The sequence below is a fragment of the Physeter macrocephalus genome, chromosome 18, assembly GCF_002837175.3.
Source record: "Physeter macrocephalus isolate SW-GA chromosome 18, ASM283717v5, whole genome shotgun sequence".
NCBI lineage: Eukaryota > Metazoa > Chordata > Mammalia > Artiodactyla > Physeteridae > Physeter > Physeter macrocephalus.
The window spans coordinates 40,686,933-40,702,990 of NC_041231.1; the positions used below are offsets into that span (position 1 = coordinate 40,686,933).

Sequence of the window (16,058 nt, forward strand, 5' to 3'; positions counted from 1 at the left end):
CAGGCAAGCCAACTATATAAGCCCCAGAGGGCTGGGCGCCACTCAGATCTCTTTCACAGCCACTGCCTCGCAGGGAGCAGTTCCCCACACCCACCATGTCCCAGGTAGGAGGGCCCAGCACAGGCCCTGCTCGTGCCAGGGGGTGGGGGTGGAGGATGGACGCTGTCGTCTTTAGCAGCTGTGTCTTAAGCTGAGCTCTGGGCATAAACACAGGAGGCTCTGCCTCCCCTGGAAGACCGGGGCTCAGGGAGGACAGGCACACAGATTGTGTGAGGCTACAACAGCCATGGCCCCAGAGCTCCCAGTTTGTGGGAAAAGGGCAGAGACTCGGGGTAGGGGGCTGTGAAGTACAGTCAGGAAGGCTTCCTGGAAGAGGAGTGAGGCCTTGAATTGGCTTGAGTTAAGTGAGCAGGGGAGAGGGGTCTCGGCCAAGACACTGTGGTGGGAAAGGGCTCTCAGTCTCGAGGCCTCGGGTTGTAAGATGAGGCTCTGGGCTCTCCAAGGCTGGCACTCAGGAAGCCCCCATCAAGAAGAAGCGCCCCCCTGTGAAGGAGGAGGACCTGAAGGGGGCCCGAGGGAAGCTGACCAAGAACCAGGAGATCAAGTCCAAGACCTACCAGGTCATGCGGGAGTGTGGTGAGTGTTCTTGGGACGATGAGCTCCAGGGGTGCAGATGTGTGTCAATCGGAGGGAGGATGGTGTTGTGGGGGAGGTCCCATGGGTCCTTTTTCTAAGAGTTCAGAGCTTGTGGGCTCAGGGGGGTGCTCCCCACAAAAGGGACCTTTCCTCCCTAGGAAGCCAGGCCGTGCCCCCTGACTACACCTCCTCCCCATCCTCCCCACAGAGCAAGCTGGTTCTGCTGCCCCATCGGTGTTCAGCCTCGCCCGGACTGGCACCGAGACCGTTTTTGAGAAGCCCAAAGCCGGACCCGCCAAGAGTGTCTTTGGCTGAGAAGTGCACGCCACGCCCCTCACCATCAGCAACACCTAGACACAGGAGCCTTTCCCAAGAACTCTTTTTTTATGCCAGAACATAGCTTCTCACCCGCGGCCTCTGGGATTGGCACCCTCCCCAACAGCCCTGGCCCCTGAGCCCAGGGACTCTGCACCAGCACCTGGGCAACACCAATAAAGAGGATGCCCAAGTGGCCCCAGCATTTGGAGCGTGTTGGTTGGTCACTGGCCATGGCCACTAAATGCAGGGGAGGGGTGGGCAAGGTGGGTGTGGGGCATGTTCTGTACGCTTCTCAGCTTTTGGGACGGCCCCAGAGGATAATGCAGGTGCCATTATGGCCACTGCCACGTACTAGAAAGAACCTTGGGTGTGGAGACCTGGCGCTGATCTGTGTGACTTCAGACTGTCTCTCCTCCTTTTCTGAGCCTGTTTCCCCTTGTATGAGGCAAGGGAGCCTATTGCGCAAAACAGGCCATAGTCACACTGCTCAGAGTGAAGCAGGTGGGGGGGGCCTGGGGCTCACCCTTCCCTTGGTTTTCACAGAAGCCATCAAGATGCCTCCAAGGACCCCAAGGCTCTGAGGGACTCAGGATCCTCGAAGCCCCCTCCCCCTTGTTCATATTGCCTCCCTGCTAGCTCGCATCCCCTCAAAGACAAAACCAGGTGGAGGCTCCTCTCTGGCCAGTGGCAGTCTGCTTCCTGAGCTACTGTCCCCTCTCCCAAACAGGGTGAGCCTCCCCCTTGCCACTCCCACAGCTCTGCCAGAGGCATGGAACACCAGGTTTTTGGCTCATGTGCGATTCTTCCCACTTCAGGCCTCAGTGTCTCTGTGCGCATGGACCTGTCAGACTCAGGGGACTGCAGAGGCCTGTCCAGCTGTGACAGTAAGACCACAGACAGTCCGGAGATGGACTGGCAGGGTCTGGGCTTACAGTGCCTGGCTCGGGGCCAGTGCCTACAGGGAAGTCCCGCCTGTCCCCTGGGCAGGTGGAGCAGGCTGCACAGAGCCTTTCCCACATTCCTGGCCAGCCCGGCCTCCTTATATAGCTGTTTCCAGGCTGGGTCCATGCTCTGTGCCCCAAGGGAGCAGACCTTCTGTGGCGACCAGGCCTGGGCCTGCTCACTGGGCTCCTGGGGAGGCTGGCTCTTCCCCCAGATTGCTGAAGGGGTATGTCTTCCCGAGTAATCCCAATCACATCCATAGTCAAAGGGGAGAACCGTATAGATGCACCCAGAGGTGAGGCTTCTGGCTAAGGAAGGGGAGTATTTACTTGTAGCTACAGACCCAGTTCCCTTCCCTTGAGGCAGATGCTACTGGTGTTGACTGAGGCAGGGGCTAATGTAGGAGCCCCCTTCCAGGCCCTTGCAAGCCTGTCACTGCCCCAGGGTCCCAAGTAGGCCCTGAAGATGGTACCCTTCCCCAGTTCCCACCCCGGGATAGTGTCACTGAGTCCTCCTTCCCCAACCAAGGATCTGGCACCTGGCCACTTTTCTGAAGCATCTTTATCCCATCTGTGGCCCCAGACTCAGGAGCCAAGCTTTCCCAGAGCCACAGGGACATAAGCACCAGCTGCATCCAGATCCCCTAGTGTTTATTCGCTTTATTGCTACTTGTTAGGAAAGCAGTCTTTCAACTTTATTAAAGGAAAATTGAACAAAAATCATCTGTAATCCTACCCCAGGCCCTCCAGCCACCCTCCTGTGGTCTGAGCCCACGACAACGGCACTGCCTTGGCGTGGTGACAGATCAGCGCTCTGCCCTTTCGCGCTCCAGGCGTGATTCACGGGCTCCCTTGGCACAACTGACCTCCATGTAGGCCACCTGAGCATGCACGCCACCACCCCGAATCATCCCCTTCAGGAGCTCTGTACTTTCTCTGTTCCATGCTTCCCTCTCAGGAGATTCCCCAGCGCGGGACTTCTGGGCCACAGCGTGTGGGCATCTTTATGGCCCTCAGTTTGTATTGCCAAGTGCAGGTCTTGTTTCGGAGGCCTTGCTGGAGTTGCACCAAGAGTCCTGGCTAGAATAATGGGGCCCAAACAGCATCCTGAGGCCCCAGCAGAGAGAAGGGGGGCTCCTTGACCTAGCCTCTCTCATCCCAGAAATAAGGTGTATCCATCCTGCCTTGGCCCCAGCAGATCTTGCCCCACTCAGGCACCCCAAGGGCTGCTTGGTGCATTTGGGGTCCCACTGCCCAGTCACACTGGCCTGACTTCCAGGCCCCTGCCTCCTGCAAACCACCCTCTGGCCCACCTCTTCCCAAGCACGCCCGTGCTTCTCCCAGGCTGGGCTTATGGAGAGCAGGCCAGTTCACTGCTCTGTGCCCCAGCCCTAGGGAGTTTGTCGGCGAGATGAGTGGTGCAGGGGTGGTGGTGGTTTGGTCAGATTCTGGACCATTCAGAAGGGGCGCCAGTACCTAACTTCCACCTGAGCCTGCTCCTGCTCAGTACACGTTCCCGTCCCCAGCCAAGGTCCACAGGACATTCGCAGTTTGCCCGCTTATCTGAGGCCACTGCGGTGTTTGGCTTGCAGATCCCAATTTCCCAGAACCTGCCCCCACAGGGGCGGGGCAGCGAGCAAGTTACGAATTTATTCCGCTCTTCCTCTCAAGTTCAGAAGCGGCCTGCCAGGCACCAGAGCCAAAATGAAGACCCCAGCCCCTGGCCGCACCTGCGGCATCGTGCTGGTCCTGCTCTCGATGGCCACCCTCCAGACCCTCAGGGCCCAAAAGGTAGCGGGTGTCCACGGGTTCCTGTATGTGTGCACCTGAGCGTGAGTGGGACAAGTGGGTGAAGGGGAGGAGAGCCTCGGTGTGTGCAAGTGAGCACGGGTCAGTGTGTGTGCAGAGAAGTAGTGCTGCCCATCCACCAGGCACTACCCTGAGGGCTCTATGGAGAGTCCCCCATTTACAAGAAGGGGTGATCCTGGTATTCCCAGTTCACGGGGAGGAAGTGCAGTCTAACAAGTTGCCCTGGAGGGCGGCAGTGGGTGGGGCGGGTAAGAATGGGCCTCAGGAGCCCAGCTTACGCCTCCTGGCTGTGTGACCTCTCGGAAGTCATTGATGCTTTCCGTGTCTCTTTTTCCTCATCTGTAGAACAAGGTAGTAATAGAACTATTTAGAAGTTTGTGGTGAAGAGGAAACCTATAGTGTTGTAAAATGCTGAGTACAGTGTCTGGCATGGAGCAGACACTCACGTGTAAACAAACCACACGGCCCGCCGCGCACCTCTGTGCTAAGCACAAGTGTGCCACATGCAGGCGGGCGAGAGATGTGTAGGCTCTGCCTGTTTGCACATGCCCTTCCTTGGAGACCGCAGACCTCGAGCGAATCACATGCCTGGGGGAGTGCCCTGTGGACAGGGCAACAAGAGAGGCCCAGTGCTGCAGGGAAAAGGGGGCAAAGCCTTAGAGATGGACCCTCCCTACCTCCAGTTCTCCCAGCTCCTGCAGGCCCCTGGGGGGAGGCTGGCAGGGGCTGTTTTCCCCAGTCACAGGACTTGTTCACTGCCCTTTCGCTGGGCGGAGCTAAGATGGCATGGAAGCTTCCTGACCCAACAGGACCCTCTGCCACTCACCTCTGCCCCAAGGATAAGTAAGTTCCTCCCAGACACAGTGGGGCTGAGGCTCCACACCCCACCCCTTGCCTGCTTGTTCTCTGAGGGGCACTGTGGCCCCCACTGAACAAGACAGACTGATCCCTGCCCCGTGGCACCGTAGGATGGGGAATGAAGCACACAGCTGCCTCTGATCTGAGATGAAAGTTCACAAATGAAATGCTTCATGGAATTTTGCCTGAGGCTTGATCAGCGTCTCGCCTGGGGTTGGGGGCCAGGGCTTGGTCTGGGACCAAGATCAAGGCCCACTCTTTCCTTTCCTCCTCCACTGGTCCAGAATGACATCGACATCTACAGCCTCACTGTAGACTCCAAGGTCTCATCCCGATTTGCCCACACAGTCGTCACCAGCCGGGTCGTCAACAAGGCCAGTACTTTGCAGGAGGTCACCTTCCAGATGGAGCTGCCCAAGAAAGCCTTCATCACCAACTTCTCCATGTAGGTGCCCTTCCTGCTCTCCTCCTCGTCCCCCCTCCCCAATCCAGCACTGTGACACCATGGTCCCTGTGCCAGATCAGGAAGAGAGGGCCTCTTCCTGATGTGAGATGTGCCAGGATATATGCCCGAGGTGTGTGTGCTCCACCTGTAGGCAACACAGGGACCAGAGGCTTTAGCCAGGAACTTCATGCATTCTCAGAGACGTTTCCCTCCCTCCATCCTTCTATCCCTTTCTCCTTCCGGTTCTCCCTCCCTCCCTCCCTCCCTCCTTCCCTCCCTCCCTTCCTCCATCCGTCCTGCCGTGCCTTCATCCCTCCCTCCGTTGGTCCCTCCCGCCATCCATCTCTCCATCTGTTCATCCAATTTCCCTGAGTGCTGCCCAGGTGGCAGATGGAGAACCACGGTATCTTTGTGTCTTTGCCTTTGAGAAGTACAGACTTGGGGCATCCTGAGGCCAAGCCCAGGCAGAAGGGAGTCACCAAAAGGCAGATTCCAGCTCAGAATACAGAAAACTTCCTAACCCCTGGGCTGCCCCACAATGAAGCAGTGCCTCAAGGAGGGGGACCACTTCCTTGTCACAGAAGTTCTAAGCCAGGCTCATCTCCCCACACCTCCAACTGGGATACTGCAGAGGGTGGTTCTGCTCTGGGTCAGAAGCTGCATTGGGAGGCCCCCTGGGGTTTCTGTGGACTCTGTAAGCAGGTGATGATCCTCACCTTGTCTCTGCTGTCCTCCCCCACCCTTCCTGACCGAGTTTTGCAATGTTTGCTAAATGCAAGAGAACTCTCTGTCCCTGGCCCCGCAGGAGAGGCAGTGACTGAGGACGGGCCAGAGAGAGGCTGATCCCAGAAACTCAGGGAGGGCGATGGGTGGGGCAGAGAGCAAGCATCTCAGGTGGAGTCCCCAGTGCACCCTGGGACCTCTGAAAACCTGCGGTGGGGGTCCGGTCCCTATGGTTGGCTCCTTATCTCACTGCCCACATCCCCTCAAGCAGCCCTTGATTTCCTCACCCTGGAGCCAGGCCTGTGCTGCCCAACTTGCAGCATAAGCTTCACAGGCTGCACCCCGCCTCCCATGTGGGTGCCACGGCCGGCAAGTTACGAGGTTTCAGGCCCATCGCATCTTCTGAGGGCCCTGGACTTGGACCCCTCTCTGGGCCCAGCTCCTGTTGCTGCATGAGATAGGGAAGCAGGGGGCAGGGTGCCCTGCTCCCTAGCCTGCCTGGGATCCCAAATTGGACATCTGGGAGGAGGAGCCCTGCAGCCCAGCAGCAGCCCAATCCCTAGCCCAGAGTTAAATTGTGACCAGGGAGGTCAGGAGGGTGTGGAGGAAGGACACTTGGTCCTGAGGTCCTGGCTGCCCCCCCTCCCCCCTGTACACTCTCACCCTCTCACTCCACCCCCAGACAGAGCAGGCTTATGTTTGCCTGCCAGTTCACTCTCAGTCCCCAGAAATGGCCACTAGGATTGTCTGCACGCCCCAAGGAGCCCCGTCCACCAGTTGTCCAAAACTTCCTTCCCCAGAGGCCAACCTCTCTGCAGAGTGGCCTGTCCAGTGTTGGAAGAGGGGGCAGCCATGGGGGAGAGGGGTCAGAGCCTTCAGTCCTGTGTCTCCACTGGCCTGGGAGCCGGCATCTCCCTCCTGCTGAGTCTGCCCCACGGGGCTGAGTGAACTGTGGCTCAGAGATCTCACTGGTGGCTGACCAGTTCCTCTGAGAACAGTCTGTGGGATGGAAGGGGCAACTGGGACGTGGAGCCAGACAGGAAGGGAGAAGAGAGGCCGGGACCTGCCTCCCCTGCAGCCTTCATCCCAGTTGTTCATTAAAAGGCGTGTTTGCTGACACAGTGCACGTCTCAGGGTAGACGGAGGCCTGCAGAGCCCCCATCCGCACCGGGCCCCACACAGAGTCGTGTCCACAGTAGGTGCATAATAAACAGGTGGGCTCAGGTAAAGATGGGAGTAAGTCTGTCAAGAGGCACGTGAAGTCCCGGAGGAGGCAGGATTGCAGGGGGCCTCCCCCACCGGGCTCTCAACAACTCCCTCCCTCCTGCCCCAGGATCATTGATGGTGTGACCTACCCCGGTAACATCAAGGAGAAGGCTGCAGCCCAGGAGCAATACAGCGCAGCTGTGGCGAGGGGAGAGAGCGCCGGCCTCGTCAAGTGAGCCCAACGGGGTGGGGAGGACCCTGTGGGGGTGGGGCTGCCCCTGCCTTCAGCCGCCCCTGGTCTGAGGGGCAGACCTGATGCCCTCTTCCCCCAGGGCCACTGGGAGAAAGACAGAGCAGTTCCAGGTGTCAGTCAGTGTGGCGCCCACTGCCAAGGTCACCTTCGAGCTGGTGTATGAGGAGCTCCTGGTGCGGCATCTGGGAGCGTACGAGCTGCTGCTGAAAGTCCAGCCCCAGCAGGTGGTCAAGCACCTGCAGGTACCTGGTGCCGCCTCCTCTTAGAAGTCCTCCTAGATGACCTCACTCTCCTGAGGGCGGCCCCTACTTCCCCTTCTGCCTCCTGTGAGGGCCAGCCCTGTCCCCCAGCAGACCCAGTAACCCACTTCTTGCCTCTAGATGGACATTTACATCTTCGAGCCTCAGGGCATCAGCTTTCTGGAGACAGAGAGCACCTTCATGACCAATGAACTGGCAGAGGCCCTCACCACCTCACAGAACAAGACCAAGGTGGGCCTGCTATGGTCTGTGGGTGAGAGTTCCCAGGGGCCTGTCTTCAGGCTGGCTCTATGGGCCTGGATTTCCAGAGAGTGGGACCATTGGGCAGAATCTCTGAGCTAGAGGGACTTGTGAGGTTCCTGTGTCCATGCTGTCATTTGGCAGATGGGGAGGGCAAGGCCTAGGGAAGGGTGGTGGGTGCTGGTTTGAACCCTGAGATCGGGAGAGAAGACTGATGTCAGGGTCCCAGGACCAGGTAGGGAGGAGGAGCTGACTGGACCGCACACATCCTGAGCCCAACCTCCGCTTGCACAGATCTAGGAGCAGGAGATTCACTTGTACCCACTCCCCTACATGGAGGCAGTCTCTCCGATAGCTCAGCTGGAGAGAAAGTTCTCTGGAATTTGACCCAAGGCTGCCTCCTGGAATTCTCTCTTCAGATGGGGGTGAGGGGTGTTGTTGACATGGCCTTGCTGCTCCTCCCAACTTCAGCCTGGTCATTTTTCCAGGCTCATGTCCGATTCAAGCCGACGCTGTCCCAGCAGCAAAAGTCTCCAGGGCAGCAGCAGGACACAGTCCTGGATGGCAACTTCATCGTCCGCTATGATGTGGACCGGACTGTCTCCGGGGGTTGCATTCAGGTGTGTGGGCTCCAGAGAAGAGCTGAGCCACCAAAAAGTCCATCTACCCTCAAGGACCTGAGCCTGGGGGTTCTAAAAGAAAAGACAAAATAACCACCCCTAGTTACCAGTGTGCACCACGGGCAGCACAGACGGCAAGCAGGCAGTTTAGTTGTGTTGTCCCTGAAACAATTCTCTTTCGGAGGGAAGAAAGTTTGCCTCTGCTGAAGAACTGCCCTGCAGGGTTTCCCTTGTAGCCTTGGCTGCCAGGAGACTCACAGTTCACGTTTAAAAATTTTTTTTTATAAATTTATTTAATTAATTATTTTATTTATTTGGCTGCCTTGGGTCTTCGTTTCTGTGCGAGGGCTTTCTCTAGTTGCGGCAAGCGGGGGCCGCTCTTCATCGCGGTGCGCGGGCCTCTCGCTATCGCGGCCTCTCTTGTTGCGGAGCACAGGCTCCAGACGCGCAGGCTCACTAGCTGTGGCTCACGGGCCCAGTTGCTCTGCAGCATGTGGGATCTTCCCAGACCAGGGCTCGAACCCGTGTCTCCTGCATTGGTTGGCAGGCGGATTCTGAACCACTGCGCCACCAGGGAAGCCCCTCACAGTTCACTTTTACGCTCAATTACAGTACCTTCTTTCACATAAGTTTCTGGCATCATTGTGTTTCCCCTTTATTTTTGAGCAAATCACTGTTTTCTCGCCCCTTTCCCAAACCACTGGGTCCAGGGGAGACCAACCCCTCGAGGATCCAGAAGAACATGCAGGAAGTCATAGATGGACCTTGTTTTTGGATTCTTCACTTTTTTGATGGATCTCAGGTTTATTATGTCTGAACCTTTTAGTATAAGCTGCCTCAAATACTAAAACAAGTAAGAGGTAAAGTAGGGGTAGAGTTCTGGTGGGCCATGCATGAGCAGGGAAGCCTTCTGCAAGGGAGGGGCTGGACTAAACCCTAAAGTATGGCAAGGATTTGGGGAGGTTAATGGTGGGACAGGGATGGAGGGGGATGGAATGAAGAGAGCAGAGGAACCCCAGGACTGGGGATGAGGAGGCTGGTTAGGGGCAGGGCAGGGCTGCAGCTCTTACACCTGGGTGTGTCTCACTCTGGTCACAGATCGAGAATGGCTACTTTGTGCACTACTTTGCTCCTGAGCACCTGGCCACGATACCCAAGAATGTGATCTTTGTCATTGACAAGAGCGGCTCCATGAGGGGCAGGAAAATCCAGCAGGTGGGTCCCATGGGCCAGGCGGGGTCCTGAAAACTCACAGATGTCCCACACCATCAGCTCTGGTCCAGCAGGCAGACCTGCCCTCCTCCATCTTCCTAGGTAGGGGGCTCCCATGGATCGAGGTTGGTCAGAGTTTGGGGCAGGTCCTGCCGCTAGAGCATTCACCATGTTCTCACTGCAGATGTGAGCCTGGGAGTGCAGCCCAAGGGCACATGAGCCCCCAGGGAGACCCCACTGAGACAGCCACCTTGTGTCCCCTTCCCCTGACCAGACCCGGGAAGCCCTCATCAAGATCCTGGGTGACCTCGGTGCCCGTGACCAGTTCAACCTCATCAGCTTCAGTGGGGAAGCAACCCAGTGGAAGCCACAGCTAGTGCCAGCCTCGGCTAAGAACGTGAATGAGGCCAAGAGCTACGCCACTGGCATCCAGGCCCAGGGAGGTGAGCACCTCTACAGCCTTGCATGGTTGCAACTTCCAGGGCACTGAGCCCAGCCCGGGGCACCCTGCTGGGAGCCACCCTAAGAGTGTGTGCCCCACAGGGACCAATATAAACGATGCGATACTGATGGCCGTGCAACTGCTAGAGAGAGCCAACCGGGAGGAGCTGCTGCCCGCAGGAAGCGTCACCCTCATCATCCTCCTCACCGACGGCGACCCCACTGCAGGTGAGGCACTGCCAGCAGCCCCAGGGCGTGCTGCCCAGAGGGAGTAGCTGGGCTCCATCCCGGCTTGCTGTGGGACCTGGGGCAGGGAGGGGGGATCTCTGAGGCTCCTCTGGCTCTGAGATTCCAGAAGTATCTGTTGAGCAAATCACTGTTTTCTCACCCCTTTCCCAAACCACTGGGTCCAGGGGAAACCAACCCCTCAAGGATCCAGAAGAACGTGCAGGAAGCCATAGATGGCCAGCACAGCCTCTTCTGCCTGGGCTTCGGCTTCGACGTCAGCTACACCTTCCTGGAGAAGCTGGCACTGGACAACGGTGGCCTGGCCCGGCGCATCTATGAGGACTCGGACTCCGCACTGCAGCTCCAGGTGCCCGTGCGCCCCTGCTGGGCCACGTGAGCGAGGGATGGCACTGACAGGCGGGCAGACCCCAGCACGGCCCTCATGACACCCCCACCCTGCAGGACTTCTACCAAGAGGTGGCCAACCCACTGATGACATCGGTGGCCTTCGAGTACCCAAGCAACGCCGTGGAGGCGGTCACACAGGACGCCTTCCGGCTGTTCTTCAAGGGCTCCGAGTTGGTGGTGGCCGGGAAGCTCCGGGACCAGAGCCCTGATGTGCTCTCAGCCAAAGTCAGGGGGCAGCTGGTAGGTGTGGCCAGCCATCCTGGAGGGGAAGGGCAGCCGCGGCAGGCAGTCAGAGGGGCTGGGTTCAAACCCCAGCCCTGCCGGGCTCCAGCCGGTTGACCTTGAGCAAGTTACAGAGTGCCCTCTGCCACTTGCTGATGACGCATCCCCGCCGTGTTGGCTCCTGGTAGAGGTTCAGTGAGATGATGTGATTTTCCCAGAGCACCTGTGTGGGGCCGGCATGCGGCAGACACTCAGTGGTCAGTCAGTGCTGCTGCTGCTGTTCCCAAGGGCACCAGGTGCCTGGCATCCCCTCCTGTCCTCACACCAGCCCTCTGAGGTTACAGTCAGGCAGGGAGGGCTGCTCCCATTTCACAGATGAGTAGCCTGACATCAGGCAGAGCAGGCGGTTTGCCCTGGGCCCCACTGCAGCCGGGTCAAGAACCCAGCTCACTATGTGGCATCCTGTCCTTGCCCAGCCTTCCCTGCCTCTGTGCCATGGGAGGCCCTCTCATTCCACAAAGAGAAGCACAGCACTTCTCTAGGCCCTGGGGATACTGCCCCCACGGGAGAGACAGAATGGGTAAATAGTCACACAAACCAGGAGCTACAGGCTGGATAAATTCGGGGACTCGGGAGCAGCACTGGGAACCCCAGCCTGGCCTGGGGATCAGGGAGGGCTTCCCAGAGGAGGCTCAGCTGAGACTGAGAGGTGAGTAGAAGGTGGCAGAGGCCAGATGGTGGAGAGATGGAGGAATGTTCCAGGCTTGCGTGGCAGGCAGGCAGCATGTGTGGGGAGAATAGCAGGTAGGCTAGGCAAGCGGGCATGGGGGGCCCAGGGCCTCGTCTCAGGAGAAGTAGCCAAGTGTCATGATGGGCAGGGCATGCCCTGTGGCCAGCCTGCCCGGCTTCACCTCCACCTCCGCCATCTCCCAGAGGTGAGACCTGGGGCAAGGCACTTAAGCTCCCTGTGCCTCAGTTTCCTGCTGTATACAAATGAAAATAAGTCACCTCGCCCACACCTGGTAAAGCTGCAGTGGGGATTAAGGTCTCGCCTGGTATAAACACTCCATGTATGTTAGCTGCTGATATCCTGGAGGCCACGGGTTCCCAAAGTGCAGAACCCAAGGTGACTTGGAGTAGTTTACAAACATGTCTTTGTTTTAGTAGTTATGTATTTATTTTAATGTGTTCTGAAAAATAACTCGAACCACAGACCTAAGATTTCACGGGTATTATTGCTCGGGTCAAGACCAAGAGTGTTAGTCTATTTAAAGTTCATTGGAGAAAAACCATCAAACAAATAGCTGTATGTGTGGAGAAGGCAAAATTCATGCAGCTCCTGGTTCTGCGCCTGCTGTGTAGCACCTGGGATAGTTTGCTCCCTTTTATCTCCACCTCCTTGTCATCCTTGGAGGCTCTGTGGCTGAGCCCCTCACACCCCTAAACACACTCCCTACTCTCCACTCTACTCAAAGGAAATGCGGCCTTGCAGCCAACGCTGCCCCCGCCAGGTTTCTCGTGGCATTGCTGGGCAGCGCCAGGCCAGGTGCAGACGTCACACCCTCACTGCTCCTGCCCTGGCTGGGCCCCTCTTTCCAGCACATGGAGAACGTCACCTTTGTAACGGAGTCCCGCGTGGCAGAGCAGGAGGAGGCGTTCCGGAGCCCCAGATACATCTTCCACAGCTTCATGGAGAGACTGTGGGCGTACCTGACCATCCAGCAACTGCTGGAGCAAACGTGGGTGGACGCACCCTCCAGGGCCCGCTGGGGTGACCACACACGGTCTCAGCACTTCCCCAGGCTCTTCGCCGGTGGGGCAGGCACAGCTGGCGCTAGGCATGGAGACGGGGTGGCGGTATCGTGTCTGAGTTCCAGGCTCCCAGTGGGAGCTCCCTAGAGGGGTCTGGAAGGGAGGGAGAGTCTGACTGGGCACCCGGGGGCCTGCTGAGCCACTGGTTTCCTCCGCCTGCAGAGTCTCCACGCTAGATGCTGAGAAGCAGGCTCTTGAGGCCCGAGCTCTGAACTTGTCGCTCAGCTACAGCTTTGTCACCCCGCTCACGTCCATGGTGATCACCAAACCCGAAGGTCAAGAGCAGTCTCAGGTTGCTGAGAAGCCCGTGGAAAATGGTGGGTGTGGCAGCAGAGTTTTGACCCAGCATTTTCCCCAGCCCCTCCCCACCTCCCGACCAAGACGCCACCCCTGCCACCCACAGACTCCCAGGAGACTTACCCAATTTCATTGACGAGGAAACTGAGGCCAGGTCTCCTGACCCCTTCATGTTCACTGCACCTGTGTAGTGCTGGGGTTGGCAAGCAAGGTTAAACAGAAGCACTTCAAATTTATCAAAACCACCCTGACAGTGTATCTCTCTCTTTCTGCCTCTTTTTGTCTTAACCAGAAAACAGACACAGGAACGTCCACTCAGGTAAGGGCCTAATACCCTCTAAGGCTGGCCTGGGTGACTATTGGTTGACACAGGGCCTATGGTACAGCGACCGTGAGGTTCCTAGCCGGGGCCTCTCCAACCCAGCCCTGCTCAGGAGGGGGTGTCATCTGCCCAAGCACGCTGGTGCATTTAGTTACCTGTTCATTCATATTGGTTGCCACTCAGGCCCTGTCCTGGGCACCAGGGACACAGACCCCCATCCCACTGGGGGCCCCAGAAAGGCACATCCAAGAAGCAAACCCAGGTCTCTCTGATTTCCAGGTCACACTCTCTTCAGATATCATTCCATGGGAGACAGAGCATCCAGAATAACAGGTAGCAAAAGAGGAGAGGATAGAGGAAGGGGCTGTTGACAGAACCTTGACCCTGGCCACAGACTGGGCTCTGCCCTGGCTGTTGGCGGGGAGTGACTCTTGTCTCGCCTAGCTGATGGCAGGGCTGGGACTCAAATCCAGTTGTGTCCGATTAGGAGGCAGCAGTGCAGACCCTGTCTTTTCTAAAAGAAGAGGCTGGAGAGGACAAGGTAGTTTGAGGGGCACTGCCAGAGTGGGGCAAGGGGGGCCGATATCCCAGCAGGGAGGAGTTCAAGAAGGGTCCATTGTTCCAGCTTTGAATTTCTCCCAGAATGGCGGGTGTGGGGAGGGGAGCCATCTGCCTTCTCCACGTCCCTCTCCTGGGGTGGGTCCCAGAGCCCTGGCTGTGGGGACCCATGGCACTGCTTGAGAAAAGACTGCATGTGTCAACTTTTCCAAAGCTGGAGTTTTCGATAAGCTGTACAGCTTCCCAACGAGATTAGGACCACCTGGACCTCTTCATCCTCTTCATCTTCCTTATCCATCCCACCGTACGACTTTGGGACCAATGCTACCAGACGTGATGTCACGTAAGCCGCTTTCTGACCCTCTGAGGGCCTAGTTTCCTCAAGATGAACCTGCCCATAGAGTTGGATGAGATAAAGCACCAAGCACAGGGCTAGGCACGGACCAGGGAGAGTTGCTGTAAGGTATGACATTAAATAACGAACGTGTCCTTTATTTTTACTGAATTGGGTTCATTACACTCTGGAGGCTGGCTCAGGATGGAACGTTCTAGAAAGGGAAGGTTTCCTCCATTCCCAAAGCCAGGAGTAGTCCCTTGAGCTGTTTCTGATCTCCAAATCTGGACTCAGACACTGCCGCAGGGCCAGGCTGGGCCCTGTTTCCCCAGCGTTTTCCCTAATAGCATGCTCTTCTGGTTGAAAAATCTCTTTGCAAAGGCTCTTCCAGATTGGGTGTACGTGTGGCAGGGGTTGTGGGATTGGAGCTTGGTGGGTGGCAGGTGGCAGTGATGGCTGGAGGGCTTGCCGATTGCTTTGAATCCTGACTGCCTTCTCCCTTTCTGTTCCTGGCTGTTCCTGCGCTAATTCCTGCGTCAGGGCCATCAGATACCTCATTTCCTGATGAAGCGTCTCATGACATGGACTTAAGAATCAAAGGTACCTCCAGGCAGCAATAGATTCTGGCCCTATAGCAGGGAGACCCTGGGAGGGGAGAGCCCGGGGAGCTCTACGAACCTGTCACGTGGGTTTCTCGATGGAGAGGGAGCCCTGCCACACCCATCTGCTACTCCATTCCTCAACCTGCCCCTCCCCAGGAAGGGGCTGCCTCAACCCAGACTTCTTCTTCTTTCAGAAACAACCACGGCAACCACACACCCCGGTAAGTGCCAGCTCCCCTCAGCCCCCCTCACCGTCCTCACCCCCAGCCTGCTCTACCTGCCCCCAGAACCACACCTGCTGTCCCAGCCCCCATCCAGCCTCCTTCCGTCATCCTGCCGCTGCCTGGGCAGAGCGTGGACCGGCTCTGTGTGGACCTCAAGCGCTCTCAGGGACCGACAAACCTGCTCTCAGACCCTGGCCAAGGTGAGAGGTGCACACCCAGTCATACACCCAGGGAGACCCGGGCGCCATGCGCCCGCAACTTCCCACCCCCGAAAAAACGGTGGGAAACCTGCCCACAGAGACTCACGGGCAGTCCTTGTCCCAGGTGGTAACATGGCCACGCCCCCGAGCACCAACACTTGTGCTCGTACATCTTCCCCACAGACCTTTCACTGGGCACCACATAGGCAGGCCTGAGTGGCCTGCATCCCAGAGTGACCAGATGTGGGCTTGCCCCCAGGCACTGCCGTACTTCAGGGGTGGGGAGACAGACCTGGGCACAGAGCAGCACAGGGGCCTGTCGTCCGTGCCCAGAGCACCGTGGAGACGAGCCCAGAGGAGATGAGAGCTGTCCTAGGGTCAGGGGAGGCTGCACAGGGTCATATGGGGGTGACTGGGTCTTGGCAGAGAAGTGGGGGGTCCACAAGATAGAGGAAGGGATAGGCAGAAGCACAGAGCCCTCAAGGAGGCTGGTGGGGCTGTAGGGGGTGTGGAGGAAACAAATGGGGGGAGGAGGTAGGTGTGCTGGCCAGACCTGCCCCCGAGTCCCCAGAAGGGTGGAGCTGAACTGTCAGGTCAGACGTGGGGACACACAGCACTCGGGATGCTCAAATGCACACCTGCAGAGCCACTCACAGTCAGCGAACATCTACGGCCCCCTCGTTTCCCCCAGACCCTCACACACTGTCTCCCGCTTCATCACGCCAGGCCCAGAGTCTGTTTGCTCCCTGAGGCTAGGGACCACTGATTTTCCCTCCCACTCTTGGCCACGGTGCCCAGCTCAGGGTCAGGCGCACTGCAGGGGCTTCACGCGCGTTTACTGACTTCACACGAGACCTCCCTCCTCAGAGGCCTCGTCTGAAGATGGCTG

The 16,058-nt window shown here is 57.9% G+C and overlaps 2 protein-coding genes across 21 annotated transcripts in view; both read left to right on the top strand.

The window, feature by feature from the left end:
• MUSTN1 (musculoskeletal, embryonic nuclear protein 1) lies at positions 1-1,156 on the top strand. The gene is made up of 3 exons (XM_007117989.4): positions 1-104; positions 504-636; positions 845-1,156. The coding sequence occupies exons 1-3, from the start codon at positions 96-98 to the stop codon at positions 949-951; spliced, it is 249 nt and encodes an 82-aa protein (XP_007118051.1). The 5' UTR covers positions 1-95; the 3' UTR covers positions 952-1,156.
• The window catches only part of ITIH4 (inter-alpha-trypsin inhibitor heavy chain 4), a 22,771-nt gene continuing 7,849 nt past the window's right edge, over positions 1,137-16,058 (top strand). For 8 of the 20 annotated variants that reach the window (XM_028479025.1, XM_028479024.1, XM_028479030.1 and 5 more), the window contains exons 1-20: positions 3,567-3,686; positions 4,847-5,007; positions 7,064-7,168; positions 7,269-7,431; positions 7,570-7,680; positions 8,178-8,309; positions 9,408-9,524; positions 9,796-9,964; positions 10,065-10,190; positions 10,376-10,557; positions 10,653-10,838; positions 12,420-12,559; positions 12,795-12,949; positions 13,222-13,248; positions 13,531-13,584; positions 13,739-13,792; positions 14,024-14,152; positions 14,684-14,743; positions 14,940-14,966; positions 15,053-15,169. In XM_028479025.1, the coding sequence (XP_028334826.1) occupies positions 3,600-3,686; positions 4,847-5,007; positions 7,064-7,168; positions 7,269-7,431; positions 7,570-7,680; positions 8,178-8,309; positions 9,408-9,524; positions 9,796-9,964; positions 10,065-10,190; positions 10,376-10,557; positions 10,653-10,838; positions 12,420-12,559; positions 12,795-12,949; positions 13,222-13,248; positions 13,531-13,584; positions 13,739-13,792; positions 14,024-14,152; positions 14,684-14,743; positions 14,940-14,966; positions 15,053-15,169 (2,302 nt within the window). In that variant the 5' untranslated portion in view covers positions 3,567-3,599. The other 12 variants (XM_055079860.1, XM_055079859.1, XM_055079857.1 and 9 more) reach the window with 9 other exon arrangements.

Bases quoted from the DNA above. Each gene is read 5' to 3' on its own strand.
- MUSTN1 (XM_007117989.4), top strand. The intron at 637-844 runs GTGAGTGTTCTT...TCCTCCCCACAG, and splicing joins CCAGGTCATGCGGGAGTGTG to AGCAAGCTGGTTCTGCTGCC.